General features: G+C 35.5%; 1 protein-coding gene across 1 annotated transcript in view; it reads right to left on the minus strand.

The window, feature by feature from the left end:
* Positions 1-6873: 6873 nt before the first annotated feature.
* Positions 6874-14805, minus strand: part of LOC110446117 (deleted in malignant brain tumors 1 protein-like) — a 17938-nt gene continuing 10006 nt past the window's right edge. Inside the window, exons 8-13 of the mRNA XM_021491105.1 lie at positions 12499-12685; positions 10850-11064; positions 9910-10060; positions 9421-9596; positions 9044-9197; positions 6874-7490 (exon numbers count right to left, since the gene is read on the minus strand). Coding sequence (XP_021346780.1) covers positions 7301-7490; positions 9044-9197; positions 9421-9596; positions 9910-10060; positions 10850-11064; positions 12499-12685 — 1073 coding nt within the window. The 3' untranslated portion in view covers positions 6874-7300. The remainder of the gene's footprint in view (positions 7491-9043; positions 9198-9420; positions 9597-9909; positions 10061-10849; positions 11065-12498; positions 12686-14805) is intronic.

Genomic DNA, 14805 nt, shown 5'->3' on the forward strand with positions numbered 1-14805 from the left:
AATGTTAGTATAGCTGGTGATTTAAATACAACCTTAAGTCAACTTGACATGTGTGGGCTAACAAGGCATTTTGAGGATAGCTGTGTATTGAAACTCAAAAGTATTATGAATGATTTCAGTTTAAACGATATGTGGAGGAGCAGAAATCGTGATTGTTCTGTGTTTTTCAGAAAACAAGTTAGAAATGAAAGTGTGTCACAGATTAGAATACGCTATTTTCTGATAAAGAGACATGTATCGGCTACTGTACGTAAATGTCTAATACAATGATACGTCGTGTAGTGATCATGGCATAGTAACTATTAAACTTGATTTAAGTCAGGTAAAGAGAGGTCCGGGTATATGGACTTTTGATTATCATTTTTTTTATATGAAACTATTATATGGATAAGATTAAAAATATGATTTTAAATGCCAAACGTGAAGAATTGTATATAAATGAACCACTTGTTTGGTAGGGTAATTTAAAGTATAAAAATAGAAAAACATCTCCGACAATTGGGAAAAGGCGACAAAAATAAAAGAATGAACAGTATTTTACACTTCAGAACAACTTACGGAGATGTAAAACTTGATACTGTTCCAATGTTGGATGAAATATACATGCTTTATAGAAAGTCCTCGTGTGTTAAAGTTAATCATGAGAAAATTGATTTATCTCAAAAAGACAAACTGTTTTTAGATTTACCTTTTAAAGAGGAATAGGTCCAAACTGCTTAAAAGGAAAAGGCTCATAATAAAAGTCCTAAGCAAGATGGTTTGACGGTGGAATTTTACTATAAATGGTACATGTATGACGTTTTGAACGATGTTTTTCGTCGTCTTATTTCTAATTTTGAAAAGAACGGCGAGTTGTCGAAATCGATGACACTTGGTGTCGTACGTCTTGTCTATAAAAACAAAGGCGACAAAAAATAACTTAAGAACTGGAGGCCTATAAGTCTCCTTAATGTTGATCATATAATTTTGGCCAGGATAATATTAAACAGACTGAAAAATGTTTTATCCAGTATTATCTCCCTTTACCAATGTTGTGGAATTATGGGGCGGGATACAATCTAATTAAAATTCAGATCTCTCATTACACTACATAACGTAGTGTAATGAGATATCTGATATTAATTAGATTGTCAGATCTCCATCACGTAGGGTAATGAGATATCTGATATTAACTAGATTGTCAGATCTCCATCACGTAGGGTAATGAGATATCTGATTTAATTGGAACGGGCGGGATACAGCTGATAATATTTCATGTATTCGTGATGTCATTGATCTTGCAGAATATGTTAAACTAGAAGGATATTTACTAAAAAAATGATCAAGAAAAAACTTTTGATCAAGTTAGTCATGACTATCTGGTAAAGATTCTTCAGAAGTTTGGTTTCAGGGATTATTTTATTAATTGCATTAAAACTTTTTATAATGACATTCATAGCAGTGTTAAATGCAACGGATTTTTAACTCGATATTTTTTATATTAAATTCAGCAAGGAAGGGATGCCCTATATCCGCGATGTTGTATGTTTTAACAGCGAAACCTCTTGGTCTTTCAATTTAAAAAAAAAAATGATATCAATAGAATTCAGTTCCTATGTCAAATACAGAGGCTAAGGTATTCAAGCATGCTGATGACACAACACTGACTTCATTTAGTAAGAATAGCATAAATGAAGTTCTTTTCTGTTTTAAAAACATACGGAAAATCATCTGGAGCAGGAGTTAATGTTGAAAAATCATAAGTGTTGTGTATTGGTACAGGTAAATTAACAGAAACAGAAGCACAGGCGTTTCATATTAAACTTTAAAAAAAAATATACTTGTACTTGGTGTGGATTTAGGATCGGACATAAGAAAGCGCGAGAATCTCAATTTGAAAGGTAAAATTATTTTTATACAATGTATGTAAAATTTTGACCGCGCGGTCTCAAAGATATTTGACTAAAATAGGTTCAAAAATTAAAGAAGATTTACAGTTTCCCGATATTGATTTGACAATGAAAAACTTTAGAATTAAGTTCGCTTTTAGATTACTCAGAAATGATAATATGTTATGGAAGGACACAGGAAAATACTTTTCATCTTTGATAGCGAATACGAAACTTAGGGTGTAATGTTCGTGTTTTAATTTTAAATGTTCACAATTACAAGGAATTCCATGTTTTTATTGAGACATTTTGTTAGCATGGGTGGATATATTTAATTTTTTAGAATATTGGGGAAATAGTGTTAACGTATATTGTCAGCCTATATATCTTAATCCTCTTTTTCAAAGCAAGGCTAAACTCTCATATAATAATATGTTCATTCAAGCAGGTCTTGTGTATGTCAAAGATTTAGTCTCGTTCAACCAGACGCTTGATCACTTGTAATTCAAGAGTCTGGTCAAACACAGTGCATTAACAGTATCATCACCAGAGGGCAGTATTTCTACTTTCGTGTCAACGCCTTTAACATTTCAATGAATAATGAAATTAATGAAAAAAGTTACCCATACATGCATTCCTGAAGTACCCGTGTATTCACTTTAATCGAGAACAATGTAAGAAAATGTGTCAAATCTCCAGAATAATGCCATATATTTCCATTGAATAAATCATATCTAAGCACAAAGCCAACAAGGCTGACTGAAGTTTGAAAAAAGCTTACAAAGCAAGTAAGATTTTACCTGTACACCATTCAAAACACCTTCAAGTTCTCACTCAGGTAATATGGCTTGACTTGTATCAATAGCCTTGTTAGCTTTATGAATTATTGTAAAATATCGAATGAAAATACATGAAATCATTCTTTTTGAAGCATTTTCTTACATATTTCTCGTTAATAGTGAAAGCAGGTAATTTTTTAAGGAATTAAAATATTCAATGTAATTTTGGGCCACTCAAATTCTGACTTCAAAAGTTAAAAAGTGTGTTAACCTTTGAGCAATGAAAAAAAATTACCAGAATATCGGTAAGCCTCGTTATGATGTCACAAAACGAAAGCACTGTGTTTGACCAGACTCTCTATTCGGCGTAGCTTGCGCGGGTTGAACGAGACTAGTCAAAGATTATACTGACGAGGTGATCCCAAGCTTACTTCCGGTACACTCTATCATTGAAATTGTCCTCGATTATAATCCAGACATATCAACAAACGAAATATCATCACAGTACATCCAAGTTTTTAAGAGTTTCCCTGATAAGGTAATCAACACTGTTTTAAGTCACAGCTACGATAAAACGCGCGTGGAAGATCCCGTTGTAACACTACAAAGAGCAGACGGAGTGCGCGTGTCACCACGGTATACACGTGATATTTACAACGTACTGGTAATTGCTACTTTTGTCGCGCCGATAGCGGTCAGGTTTTGGGGAAATATGTTTCCATGTGAACGGGTGGGTCAAGTGTTTAGCATTGTAAATGTACCTAATTATCCTATTGAAGTCATTAAGTACAGTTTAAAATTGTGCAAAATGCTATTTTTAAGAAAGTAAACACTTACATGATTAATTTTACATTGAGTGCTGCAAGGTATTGTGTATATAAGCGGCGAAATCTTGTAATGTGTAAAGAAGGAAATGTCGATATTGTGAAGTTTTTTACATTCACCTTCAAACGGTTTTTAAAGTATATTTTCACATATTATACAACAAAGACAAAGATGGGCTTTCTTTTCCAAATATTTCACTAAGAACGATGAAGTTATTTTGATGAGAGATGGTGATGTTCAAATTGATTTTATATTGTGTTAATTGTTCTTACATAACTTAAAACAAATACGTCACGCGATAAATCTATACTTTTAACGCATGTACAATATGTGATTAGTTGTTATTGATTGAAAATATAGTTATATGCATTGTGACGAATCTCGGGGGTACCAAACCCTGAGGCCCTATGGCTGGACCAATAAATGCTTGATACATTCTCAAGAAAACAAGAAGCGTCCGACCAGGAACCTTAAGATCAAGGGTTCGATCAACATTGGAAGCACACTTTTTACTTTCCTGTTACCAATGATGTACGTGGTCCTCCCTGTGGTGACATGGAGTTAGAACCTGGTTGGTTGTGTTCCAGGGCGAACATCATTCAAAAGGGGGGAGAAGTGTGGCAGGTTATAATTATACATAGGATTAAGGTCGCCTTCTAGCTTCGAGTTAGAGGGAAATTCCCTTTAACTCAGTGGTAGAGCGTCCTGCTAGAAACCTGGAGATCGAGGGTTCGATCCCCGATGGATGCACACTATTATCTTTCCTGTTACAACTGTATAGGTTATCCTTGATCTATAGTTGTGTATTTCATTTCGAGACTGATTGAAAAAATTGAGATGGCCACCAGGCAGCTATCTTGTATTTTCAGAGTTCAAAGTTGTCATTGCTAATTCTCAAGACGTAAACAATGACACCACGTCATACCTAATTGTATAAAATTGGTCATCGAAATTTAAAAGATATGTGCATTTACTGTTGACAAGACTGTCGAATGAAGAGATCTTCCTATACTAGGCGCCAAGATCCTTTTGGGATCACTATGCCAAGTTCTTACAAAAGTCTTGGATATACAAATGTATCATCAACTTGTACGATTCAAGCATAGAGTTTATCCTCTGAAAGTAAACAAATATGTTACAGTAAATACCTATAATGTTCTAGGGAAAAGGTGGATGTGTTTGGAACAAAATCAGATTGAAATTATCATAAACAGATGAAGTGAATTGATGTAACAAAAACTTTGGCACCGTTTTTAGTAGAGAAAAAATATTTCAACGACCAGGTCTGAAACCTATATTTAGACATGTAGAACACTTGGCCATACGATCGATTGTATGTTTCCAGACCCCACGGCGAGGACGTGGTTCTACTTGGGGCCCAAATTTGGAATAGGAATACATATCTTTACTGTGGTTGAGTTGTCATACAGATTTTATCAATTATTCTGATTGATGTCTGGATAATAAAGCTGACAAATTTAATACAAACCATTAACATGCAGCAGCTATGTAAACGAATATTCATTAACGAACTTATGCTGTATTTACTATTTTTATTAATTTATATATAGTCATTTCAGATGTATCATTGTTTGTATCATTCCGTATGACAACTCAGGCAAAGCAGGATACATATTTGGCATTAAAGGTCTAATATATGGTTTTGATGTCACGCCTGAAGTAAAATTTCTTCTATAAACCCAAAAGAAAAAATGCTTTGTAGGCATACATAGAACATCTACAAAGAGTATTTATTTTTACATTAGCGAGAGGATCCTACAAAGATTATTTATTAGGACAATTGTGACAGAGTTCAGTACAGAACATGTTTTAACAGCAGCTGCAATGTAAGCAAACATGTGTATCAATGTAAAATAAATGCAAAACATAATGCAATCACTTATCGGTAAGCCATTACAATAGCACTGAGATCGATATTTCGGAGATATATATTCTTTGAGATGCTCCTTATCCTTATGAATATCATATTACAGATTAAAAAAATGATCGGTTACTGAACTGCAATAAAAGCATGATTAGATATAAATGAAATAGTACAAAGCATTAAATTTCCTAATACAATTTATTATAGTACACATTATCTATCTATCACACCTGTCTTTTGTAGGTATTTATTCTATAAAAATGATATGTTACTAAATTTGGAATGAAAACATTATTATATATAAATGAAATATTTACAAATTATTAAATTTTCAAAAAACCAATATACTATAAAGCACATTACAACTTAAGAAAATATTTGACTGACATCACATAACGATACAGACGTTACAAGACGAACATTTCAGATACTCTCTCTCTCAAAACAGACGTAGACGACTTTATACTTTTTACGTCACATGACAAAAGAATTAACAATGAGGTCTGGCACGTTTAATTGTACCGACTAAGTTCTGCCTTGCATTGGATATGATTCACGTGTTTGATGTTTATGTATGTGATGTTCGTTTGACATTTGTACAATGTTCATGTGTACGATGTGTGACATATCATGGTGTGGCACCAATTGTGATTGTATGAGTAGTTGAACATCTGCAAAATGAAAGGTATTAACAAACATATTTCTTTTCATCATGACTACATAATAGTAAATATTGAAAATTATTAGTTTTCATACAAAATGAACTTGTGAAAGTTAAAAATAATTATTATTGCATTTCATCATGAATATATAATAGTATATTTTGAAAAATATCAGCTTTAGATAAAAAATGTATTCGAAAGTATAACACATCATTATTTAGGATTAAATCACGAATATATTTTAGTAAATCGTTATTTACTTATGTTTACTTCTTAATTATATACTGTATGAAACAGTTTTTGAAGAAAAACCAGAACTTCAAATATTTTAGATACGGTGTATTAAATTGTATAATAAATCAAGCTGCTAATATTGGTGGGTCCCCAAGTTGCAATAAACAGCAATCCTTAGTATCCCCTTTCATGGATCCTCTACATTGGTCGCCCTTTCGTTCGAATTTTGCTTTTCCCAACTTGCAGTTTTTGCTTTCTCGTAATTTATCAATGGAGATTCGGGGTGGCAAAGTAAAGAGAAAGGAAACTTCTGAAACTTCCATGATATTGGTTTATTGCGTTTAGAGTTATTTTAGCAGTAAGTGTATATATAGTACATATCTTCGAGCTCGTTACTAATGCCTGTATGCTTGAAATGTAATATTTGAGTGTCAACTTTTTATACTGGCGACGGAACCCATACATGTTCGGGAGGTGGAATAGGCCTCCTGTATCCCACTGTGAATAGGGTGATATACGACTATTGTAGTAATAGACGAGTATTGTGCCCCCCCCTCCCCCCCTGCAGAATCGCCCCTCCCCCCTGCAGAATCGGGGCGGTTTCTGCTTTGTCTTCTATTCAAGGGACATTAAATAAACCAAAAATAGACCTGTTGTATCCCACTGCATGTTTACATTAACAGGCGACTAATTTCGGCGCAAGCTTTATTACATAACTTGAGGACTTCTATGTTTCCTATTGTTCCTGTCCTCTTTCGTTGTTTGTCTAGTTTCTCTTCCCGGTGATGTTTCCTTATTGGCACCCGTCCTTATACGACCGTGGTTGTTGCGAGGATGTTAAACCCCAATTAAAACAGTTCTACCTTTAACACGTTGGTCTCATCAAAATGATATAACTAACCATAGCAACTCTTACCTTTCACATGTACAGGGATAAAAAAAAATGAGACTTCGGTTCGTCTTGGTAAGGGTGAAAAGCCTACCATCAACTTGGGCGAACGCGTGGTGTTGACAGGTTATGAAAGGAAAAAGTTATCAGAAATTGAATTAAAAATTACCTAGAGCTCCCGAGCAGGAAACACCTGCTCTGCCATCCATGCCACAGTATTCAAGGACGTCGCTAAATCTACAGTTGTAAAGACTTGTCTCTGATCCAACACAGTTGACATGTATCTTCACGTTCATGTCTTCTCTCGGAACCTCATGGTAAGATGCATAAGATTGTGCAGTTCCGTTTCTGGAAAGCAGTAAACTTGCATTTTAAAGATATAAAACACTTGATGAACAAATCCTTGACTGTTAAAGATTGATTACAAGCATGGCTGATCTTGGTTTTGTAGCATATAAGCGTTCGTAATGTAGGTACAGTATTACCTGTCTAAACCAGATTTCACCAGGACCAAACTATTTATCCGGTTTACTCAGGTCTCCGATTTATGCAGGATCGGCATGTCATTTTTTGAAAATGCATAAATGTCGTGTTTTGCATACGATCTGTATACATGTATGTCAACATAAACAACAAAGAAATGAATTAATTGCAACGTTTAATTATTAATTGTAATAATAATTAATTATTGGCCGAGGGAGATTTCAGGACCGGAATGAACAATTTGTTTTTAGTTTTAGATGGATTACTATGCCAACTTTTGTGAAACACCGTCGGTTTTCGGAATGGACAGGGTTCGGTTTATACAGAGTTTAATTACTTTGATTATATAGGGACCACAGCCGTTTAAGACAGGGATCCGGATTAGACATGGACTATTTTAGACAGGTTATACTGTAGTATCCAAACGCAGCCATGCATATCTGATTCCGGCCTAAGAGTGTTATCACACAAATATACGCAAAGTATTCCACCTGGTCACATTACACTAACACCCAGTTGTAATTACAACTAATGCCGAACGTTGATCAGGGCAAAGCAATAATCGTTGCATTTTTAAGTTTTTTGTTTGTTTGTTTGATTTTGTTTAACGTCCTATTAACAGCTAAGGTCATTTAAGGCCGGCCTCCCATGTGTGCAAGATGCATGCGTGTAGTGTATGTGTGTGTATTTTGGGAGGCTGCAATATGTTCGTGTTTGTCTCCTTGTGATAGCGCGGAACTGATGCCGACTTTATAGTGCTACCTCACTGGGACATACTGCCGAAGACAACCAGCAGGACGCCCCACCCGGTCACATTATACTGACAACGGGCGAACCAGTCGTCCCACTATAAGAAATAAGGTATGTGTTCCGGCCTGGCCACAACTTGGGACATTGCCAACGAGGCATTAGAAACAAAACGGTTGTTAGAAATAAGAAAGAAAATATAGCGATCCCAAATGTCCTTAAAGCTGTTTATAGAAGGTTAAACATAATCAAATCAAGAAGAAATGATCTCTTCCGTCTTGATTAACCTCTACAAAGTATCTATTATCCCCATTTGCCGTAACATGAATGCATACTTTACTTGGAGGCACGTCCTTAAATGACCTTAATCAGACGTTAAATCCGATAAAACCAAAACCAAACCCCCATTGAGCATGCTAGTGAAGGATTGATGACAATGTATCTCTTTGTGTAGAGATCGTTTTAAGTACTGTTTGGCCCATAGTGTCAAACATTGTCGATTGGATGGACCGTTAAAACATCATGGGAATCTATGTTTTTAAAATAAATCAGATGTAACAACTGGCCTGTATTGGTGATGTTTTTCTTTTGGGGGGTTCGTTTCGGTTTAAGTTGTATTCACCGTTAAAGAATATCATCATAAATATGCTGCTAATGCATGTGCTTTATACCCGTATCCAAGCATTCGACAGACGATTCCAGCTTCAATATCATCCCAGTTCTTCCCACACACTATAGACCACTGTCCACCGTACATAATTTCTACAGAGCCGGAGGTGTTGGACACATCATTCATGAGTCGGACCCCTTGTTGCTCGTCACTAGCTAAAATCATGATGGAGGAAAATTTAGTCAATATCTACTAAAGTTCAAAATTGTTGTGTCCTTAGCACTGAAGTTGGCGTTAATTAAGTACTGCTTCGTCAGTATTACAGTTTTCTATTCGTTACCCGATATATGTTTTATACGAATTATGTTAACGAAAAACTACATGTTGTAAATCGATTTGATCATTTCATCAATGTTTTTCATTGAATAAGAAACTCACCCTTCAAATCATTATAACAGAGGGCAGTCGCTATACCCCAATATGATGATATCTGTCCCCATCCACCGAACGGACAGTCTGCGATATTTGTCTCTGTACCATTACACTGTATCCTTTCCATCCATTTTGGTAGTTTAGTGAAAGGAAATGTTGAATCCCCATAGGCAACTCCATTGCTGAAAAAAACAGCAAACAATTGGTTGTTTGTATGGATGTACATCTATGTAAAATCTAATTAAAACATCTTTCCCTTTATGGTTAACTATATCTTTATTACTTCTTTCATACTTCGAAACATGTGTGTGTAATTGATTGATTACCTCAGATCCCTTATGGTATTGTAAGTGGTCCCTTACAGATGGCTCATGAAATGTAACTTTCCCCAAACCTGACCCTAGCTGTTAATAAGACGTTAAACCTTATAAAATAAAACCAATTCACACATGCAGACGCATATACATAATAAATACAATCTTAACTTTAATATACCTGTATCCAAGCATTCTACATACGACCTCAGCCTCATTGTTGTAAAAGCCGTCCCAACATACACTTCCCCAAATGCTGCTGTAATGAACTTCAACATGTCCCGTTCCATTAGATGTGCCATCCACTAAACGAACTTTTACCTCGGTGTCATCTGAATGTGAATCATATTGTATCTATTACACATTTTTACAATTTTCGTTATTATCTTGACTTAACACGGAAACTTGATCTCGCCTGTATAACATTTATCGGATGTATATCGAAACTAGTCAATTTTACAGAACTTAAAAGAAATCCTAAAAGGATAAAAAAGGATCTTTATCAGATCTACAACCGATGATCTTTTAACTTCTGATTGTTATCCAGTCAAATGTTGGAGTCATAAATGGTAATCTCGTGCATTAACTTAAACCTCGTAAAATATATGTTATTTACCAATATGAAAAATATTATTGTTTAAAAGTGGAATATTTATGCAAATTGCTACACATTTGTAACTCATGCATAATAATATTTCTACCCTCTCTTTCTTTGCTACATCTTCTTTTTTTTGTCATCGCTGTCTCCTAAAATGGGAATTGCAATTAGATTTGCCCCCAGGCCAGGGCAGATCAAAGTCCCTGAAATGGAATATGTTATTTCCTCCGAAAAGGTTCAGCATTCAGGATAATCTTGTTGAGGACTCACTACAAAGTCGGAATCATATCCGCGCTATCGCAAGGTGGCAATACATCAACAGACCCTGCCTCCAGCACACACGCACACAGCAGGCTTTAATTACACACGATGAGGCATGGCATTAACTGACCTTAGCTCTTGATAGGACGTTAAGGAAAATAAACCAAACTAAATACCGGACATGCAGTTAATATAATTATATATTGTAATTTAAAGGAATTCAGTAAAACATGTTTAATCTATATCAATTTGTGTTAATTACCTTCATCGTAGCAGAAAACATAAGCATGACCAGACCTATAGTAAGCTTTACAGTTCTCCACACCCCATCCGTCGAACGGGCAATCTGCAAGGCTGGTCTCCATACCAGAACACTGTACGTTATCCATCCATATTAGATCTGGGTCCGTCTCATTGCCAAACCATTCATACCAAGCCGAATCCAATGTATAACGTCGACTAGTTACTGTTCCGTTGCTGTCAATAAATTTACTCTTGTTAGTTAGTAAGCCTATTGCTAGCCTGACAACAATAAGATGGGACTATTACAAAAATTAAGACACTAACAAAACTTTGAAAGGTAGAATGTTAACAAATGTATACATAAGTTAATAGCGAAATGATGAAATATTCTTTACAATATTAATACAATTAAAAATTGTATTGTATACACCAATTTCACGCAGATGTACAAATTTCGAATGACGAATTAGTTATATGATATAATGTTTTCATATCAGGCACATCATAATATTTGTCTCGAATCTCCCTAAAATCGGTACATTTGATCAATATGAGGGGCAGTCATAATGCTCGTCGTATGATTGAATCATGTACAGTTTATGGTTTGTATGCAATACATAATAAGCCAGGCATTTATGAATATAATTGCAATAGATGCAGGTATATGAACGTTAGTTTCATATTTTTTGTGATACCTGTCTGAATGACACTTGATCATACTGCAAATAAACGAAATATGCTGGAATCAATACCCATCATAGATGGAAAGGTCTTAAAGTGCCTTATTAAAATTGCAAATTTCACTACCCCCGGATCACCCATTCCCCTGTGGGGAGGGGGATAAACATTTCTTTAGTTTTGATAGATAAATAACACATTTGAGTATATTTTGTTTATTTTGATAGGATTTAATTCAAACTTCGTTGGAATTATCGTCATATATTTGTAGTTTGATTGTATAAAATTTAAAACTCAAACGTTCAACAATCTTTACTTCAGACCCAGATTTGCTAAGATCGAATGATTTTTTATGATGTAAGGTCCTAAGATGCTTTATCAGAATTGTGATTTTTGTAACCCCAAGATCACCTATCCCCTTGGCGCAACCGTCGACCAATCAACGTGCAATATGCAAATCGACCATGCACAGATTTTGTTCAACTTCAGACTTTGTCGTGGTTTTTGGGTTTTCTACTACATGGTTACAAACTACCCTCACCGTAGAGTATTTCAGCATGCTATCTAACGGAAACCAAAATTTGGACAAACGGATGAACGATTCCCTCACCAAAATAGTCCTCGTTTAAAATATTGACGGGTGTATAAAAACAAACAAAAAATGCCCCTTCATTTCCGTACGATTTGCACTTGACGATCTCTTTGGCATGTGTGAGTATTGCATCCTTGTAAAGTTTCCTCCGTGTCATTTTATTTGATATACGTTTATGTTTTTAATTAAGACTATATATATAGATAGGCTGAGATAAATATTACATTATTTTAGTGTCGCATACGCAGTAAAATCACAACATATATGTATAATGTACTACACCAGAAGAAAACGTAATGCCCCGCCTATATAAAACAGTAATGTGACACTTTACTGAAAACATGTACATTTTTATACCGTCAATTACAAAGTAATATATGATATATGGTGATACATACCTATACCCAAGCATTCTGCAGGCAACGTTTGCATCATTATAATTCCAATAATGGCCGCATACTCCGCCCCACTGTCCGTCATGGTACACTCCCACCCGGCCACTGTTGTTGTACAGACCGTTTTCTAGGCGGATTGCAAACGGTGAGTCTGTCGTCGTCGTCGTTATATCAGTCGGAATAGGCGTAGCTGGTAACATAAATGTGATCAAAATAGCATATCATTTCAAAACCAACACTTAACGTTTCGTCTGCGTCAATAATCATATTAGTCCCGGCCCTGAAAAATTCGTCACATGTTTGTTTCAGGTTTTAAATCATAACGAATGCAGTAGCCATGCGAAGACATTTTACTAGTATGATTGGGCCAGTTAAACAGTCAAAGCTCACTGAAATTTTAAGCTGAAAGTCGAGCAGATATCTGCATGTAACTTCTAATGTTAAGCACTTTCTTTTTTCTTGGTCAGGGGACATACATCATAAACTTTCTTCCTAAGCTAAACGCTCCGCCTCTTGACAAAAAATTGCATATGGGCAATATATTGTTTTTTTGCGTTTCGAGTTAGTTTAACAATTAATGTCAATAAAGGACGTATCTCTGTGCTCGTAACTGATGCCTGCACGCTGGAGGTGGTGCCTTCCTAAGATTTTTATAGCGATATTTCTTTAAAATATCACGTCGAAGGCCACCATTCCCTTCACACTGACAACGGAAGCCGTGTAGGTTCGGGTGAGAAATAGGCCTGCTGTATCGAACTTCATTAACTTAAGAGGCGAATAATGTTGGCCCCCTGCAGATCCTGGGGTTTGGGGGAATATTTTGTTTAACGTCATATTAACAGCTTAAGGGGTCTGGTCACAGCATCTCTTTCCGTTTCGTATCTTTTTTACCCTAGCGTAGTCATGGGGAATAGCTACGAGTTACTATGTATCCACCAGGTAGCGCTACAATATAGCGCCAACTTGGCATCAGTCCTTTCTAGACGCGGCACCCGACGGTATCACGATTTGTCGATGGAAGACCAAGTTTTAGCTTAATTCGACGCTATCAAGGCCAGTCTGGACGACATCGTGTCAAGGGCAAATTCCTTAGAACAGACCAATATAGAGATGAACATTTGCATTCATGTAATTTGTCACAGCCGTACAGATATATACGTGCAGATACTGCCCATCAGATATCTACGTGGAGATACTTACAAGGACGCATTGGGTGGCCAACTACATGACCAGGAGTTCAGAACAAAGCCGTTCGGTCTACAATAGGTACTCCCAATGATATACAGACAAAACAGACGTCACAGGACAAAACAATTCATAATGAGGTCAGGCACGTGTAATTGTACCGACTAAGTTCTGCCTTGCATTGAATATGATTCACGTGTTTGATGTTTATGTATGTGATGTTCGTTTGACATTTGTACAATGTTCATGTGTACGATGTGTTACACATCATGATGTGGCACCAATTGTGATTGTATGACTAGTTGAACATCTGCAAAATGAAAGGTATTAATAAACATATTTCTTTTCATCATGACTATATAATAGTAAATATTGAAAATTATTAGCTTTTCATACAAAATGAATTTGTGTAAGTTAAAAATAATTATTATTGCATTTCATCATGAATATATAATAGTATATTTTGAAAAATATCAGCTTTAGATAAAAAAAAATGTATTCGAAAGTATAAAACATCATTATTTAAATCATGAATATATTTTAGTAAATCGTTATTTACTTATGTTTACTTCTTAATTAGATACTGTTCGAAACAGTTTTTGAAGAAAAACCAGAACTTCAAATATTTTAGATACAGTGTATGTAATTGTATAATAAATCAAGCTGCTAATATTGGTGGGTCCCCAAGTTGCAATAAACAGCAATCCTTAGTATCCCCTTTCATTGATCCTCTACATTAGTCGCCCTTTCGTTCGAATTTTGCTTTTCCGAACTTTCAGTTTTTGCTTTCTCGTAATTTATCAATGGAGATTCGGGGTGGCAAAGTAAAGAGAAAGCAAACTTCTGAACGCACAAAACAATATCCATGATATTGGTTTATTTCGTTTAGAGTTATTTAAGCCGTAAGCTTATATATAGTACATATCTTCGAGCCCGTTACTAATGCCTGTATGCTGGAACTGTAATATTTGAGTGTCAACTTTTTATACTGACGACGGAACCCATACATGTTCGGGAGGGGGAATAGGCCTCCTGTACCGTATCCCACTGTAAATAGGATGATATACGACTATTGTAGTAATAGACGAGTATTGTGCCCCCTCCCCCTGCAGAATCGCCCCCCCC

The sequence above is a fragment of the Mizuhopecten yessoensis genome, unplaced genomic scaffold, assembly GCF_002113885.1.
Source record: "Mizuhopecten yessoensis strain PY_sf001 unplaced genomic scaffold, ASM211388v2 scaffold2553, whole genome shotgun sequence".
NCBI classification, from domain to species: domain Eukaryota; kingdom Metazoa; phylum Mollusca; class Bivalvia; order Pectinida; family Pectinidae; genus Mizuhopecten; species Mizuhopecten yessoensis.